The 3,423-nt window shown below is 57.8% G+C and overlaps 1 protein-coding gene across 4 annotated transcripts; it reads left to right on the top strand.

Annotated features, from left to right (window-relative positions):
* Positions 1–258: 258 nt before the first annotated feature.
* Positions 259–3,411, top strand: LOC113222750 (SH3 domain and tetratricopeptide repeat-containing protein 1-like). 4 transcript variants are annotated; one of them, XM_026452369.1, is made up of 4 exons: positions 259–782; positions 1,090–1,212; positions 2,030–2,180; positions 3,238–3,411. In XM_026452369.1, the coding sequence occupies exons 1-4, from the start codon at positions 732–734 to the stop codon at positions 3,339–3,341; spliced, it is 429 nt and encodes a 142-aa protein (XP_026308154.1). In that variant the 5' UTR covers positions 259–731; the 3' UTR covers positions 3,342–3,411. The 4 variants fall into 4 exon arrangements, with proteins under 4 accessions (XP_026308154.1, XP_026308153.1, XP_026308156.1 ...); XM_026452368.1 differs by having other exon boundaries at positions 2,024–2,180; XM_026452371.1 differs by having other exon boundaries at positions 756–782; positions 1,090–1,702; positions 2,024–2,180.
* The last annotated feature ends 12 nt before the right edge of the window (positions 3,412–3,423 follow it).

Below are 3,423 nucleotides of genomic sequence, written 5' to 3'. Positions count from 1 at the left end.
CAACCATCCATCATCCATCCATTCACCTGTTCATCCTTCCATCCATCAACCAATCTACCTATTAATCCATCCCTCCATTCATCTATCTGTCCATTTGTTTATCCATACATTGGTCTATCCACCATCTATCCATCCATATGTACATACATCTACCCTCCACCCATCCATACATTATCTACCCACCCATACATACATACAGACATACACACATCATTCCAACCACCCACCCACCCACGCATCCATCCGTCCATCCATTCATCTGTCCATCCATCCATGTGTCTACACATCTGCTCATCCATTCATCCATCCATCCACTCATTCCTAAGCCACTGCTGAGCACCTGTTGTATGCCTTTTCCCTCCCTCCAACTGGTTCCCTCACATCTTCCCCCAGTGGCCAGCATCTTCTCCCTGAGGGCAGAGGCGTGGCCCCTCACAGTGCCTAGCACCTGCTGGTATACAGCTCATGCTCAAAGAATGTGACCACTCAGTTAACACACAGAAGAACGTGCTCCAAGCGACATGTGGCACATCTCCTTACAAAATGAATCTATCATAGTGGCTGTTTTCAGAGGCGTTCCCAAACACAGTGTGATCTGGATCAAATTGTGAAGCCCACGAGCCTGGTGAAACTTTCATTATTGAGCACCTGCTGTATACCTCCTTGAGCTGAGGAGAAGGATCAAGAGCTCATGGCCAAGAGGGGACCAGGCCCACCCACAAACACTGTTGATGTGCGGCCCTGAGCTGCGACAGGGATGTGGCAACGCAGAAAGGAACCAGGTGATGGGCTCCCAGCAATCTGGGGGCCACGGAGACTGAGTGCGGGGGCGTGGGGGGGGGTGGGCTAGGGCTATCCCTGGTGGTAGGATTCACAGGTGTCAGGCTCCTGGGCTGCAGCTGCTCAGTCACCTCCTGGCACTCAAGTGCATCAGTTCATTGACCTCATGCCAGTGGTGGGGCAGCCCTAATGCACAGGTCTGAAAAATGCTCAGGTGTACCTGCAGTGTGTGAGAGGAAGGAGGCTGGCGAAGGTAGGTGTGGCCACCTCGCCAGGTGTGGGTCTTGAGGGAACTTCTGCTCCTTTCAGGTGGCACAGAATGTGGTCCTGTACACAGGCGACTCCAATCTGGGGCTGGAGCTGTTTGAGGCAGCTGGAGACATCTTCTTCAACGAGGCCTGGGAGCAGGAGAAAGCCATGTCCTACTACCGGGTGAGCTGGCCTGTGGGCTGATGTATGTGGGCCTCAGGGGGTCACCTGGAGGGCTGAGGCACAGGTGTGGCAGGGCAGAGGCCTCCCACCTGGAGGCAGGGCCACCCATGCACATGCTTAGTTTCCCAGTGGTCTCACCGGGAATGATATTGACTGTGCCCCTGCCCGGGACAAACGCTTGGGGCCTGGACGTGGCAATGGCCCTATACTTGCCTAGTGGTCTCACCAGGAATGATATTGACTGTGCCCCCTACCCGGGACAAACTCTTGGGTCTGGACACGACAGTGACTCTACCCTTGCACCTGATGATCTCAAGCAACCATGAGTGGGAAGTCCTGTCCCCATCTTCCAGATGAGGAAGCTGAGGCTCAGAGAAGCACAGGGACATGTCAAAGGACACACAGCATGTCACTGGGAGGCCCAGGGCCAGGGCCCAAGTCTGCCTGCACCCCAAAGCGGGGACAGCTTCTCCTTTCCTCTGAGCTCACGGTATGGCTCAGCCCTGGGCACAGATAAATGTGGTGTTTTTAGAGCAGAGAGGAGTGCTGGCTCCCCCTAGTCAGACCCCTGGTGCCCAGGTGGGAGAGGCGCCTGGTCTGAGGCTGCCGGGTGTAGCTACATGGGCCTCAGGTGACTCTTCAACCCCCAACTTGGGTGTCTGAACCGTGCGTTATCCCAGAGCACAGAGCTCTGTGGAGGTGCAAGGGTAACTGGGGCGTGGGATGCTCCAAGCACATGTTTGAGCTCTGAGGAAGGCGCTGGGCAAGGTGGGTGCTGCGGGAAGCCTGACCCCACCTGCCTGTGTGGTAGGACCAGGCCCTGCCCCTGGAAGTGACTATGGGCAACCGCAAGGTGGAGCCGCAGCTGCAGCTGTGCAACAAGCTGGTGGCACTGCTGGCCATGCTGGAGGAGCCCCAGGAGGGCTTGGAGGTTGCCCACATTGCCCTAGCACTCAGCATCACTCTGGGTAAGTCCCCTGAGCCCCCATCCTGCCAGGATCCACACTTTGCCAGAGCCCAGCCTCCAGGTCTGTAGGGCAGGAGCTGAAACAGCTGCTGGATTTTCCTGGTCTCCTGTCCAGGCAGGCAGATCTGCCCAGCTGGCTTCCCCGTCCGGCCGTGCGGCACAGCCCGAGGTCTCTCACGCAGTGCTGAGCTCTGCTTCCTCTGTCTCTTCCGGCTGTGACCACAAGGGCCACCCAGTGTGCCCTCTACCTTCCAGACATGCCAGGCATCTCGGTCCCTGTATGTGCCAGGCTGAGTGGCACATTCCCTTTGTCTTGTGCCTTTCCCACCCTCATCAATCACACGGCTCTCTGGCTGATGAAATCCCAGTTCCCCTTCCAGCAGCCTGCCCCTTAAGGCCGGGCATCCCCTGGTGCTGTGCCAGGATCGTCTGTCCTCCTCCAGAGACAGGGAACCCTGGGCGGGCCGCATGCCCCAACGCCTTGTGCCCTGGGGCCCAGTACACAGTAGGTGTGCAGCTGTGTGGGAATGCATTGAATGCAGGCTCCACAGCACTCGCCCTGAAAAGGGGAGGACATCAGAGACAGCCTAGGTGGGTTTGTGCATCTGTGGGGGGACCTGGAGCTCAGGCATGCAGTGACTCCCCCAAGGTAAGGGGCTCTGATCGTGACACACCCAGGAGGAGTCGGATGTCACGTCTGTGGGCTGCATGGAGCTGGGTTTCCCGGGAGCACCTGGACTGTATGGGTTTTGGGCTCCCCTGGTTAAAACCAGTGAACAAAGGCAGGTGGCTATGTGTAGGCAGAGCTGGGCCATCCAAGTCCGACTTTGCCAAAGCCTCACAGTAGACAGGGGCAAGCCTTATTAGTTCTGCTTTGCAGATGGGAAAGTGAGTCTGGGAATCCAGAAGGGACTGGCCAGAGCTGCCCAGGTGACCACAGGTGCCTGGAGGCAAGCCAGGTGCTGCCCGGGGTCTGCATACCTACTCCTGAGGGGCCTGTGTCCTGACTGCCCCAGGGAGCCACGTCCTCACACCTGCCCCTTTGGCCTGCACCCCAGGGGACTGGCTGAATGAGCCCGTGGCCTACCACCGGCTGGCCGCCCTGCACCACCTGCTGGGCCATGGCAAGCTGGCGGAGCACTTCTACCTCAAGGCCCTGTAGCTCTGCAACTCACCGCTGGAGTTTGACAAGGAGATCCTCTACTACGTGAAGGTGTACATGGTGCTTGGTGACATCTTCTACG

Source organism: Piliocolobus tephrosceles, unplaced genomic scaffold, assembly GCF_002776525.5.
Source record: "Piliocolobus tephrosceles isolate RC106 unplaced genomic scaffold, ASM277652v3 unscaffolded_34239, whole genome shotgun sequence".
In the NCBI taxonomy this organism is placed as follows: Eukaryota; Metazoa; Chordata; class Mammalia; order Primates; family Cercopithecidae; genus Piliocolobus; species Piliocolobus tephrosceles.
Note: the sequence above shows the minus strand (reverse complement) of the source record. Positions and strands in the feature narration are given on the sequence as shown.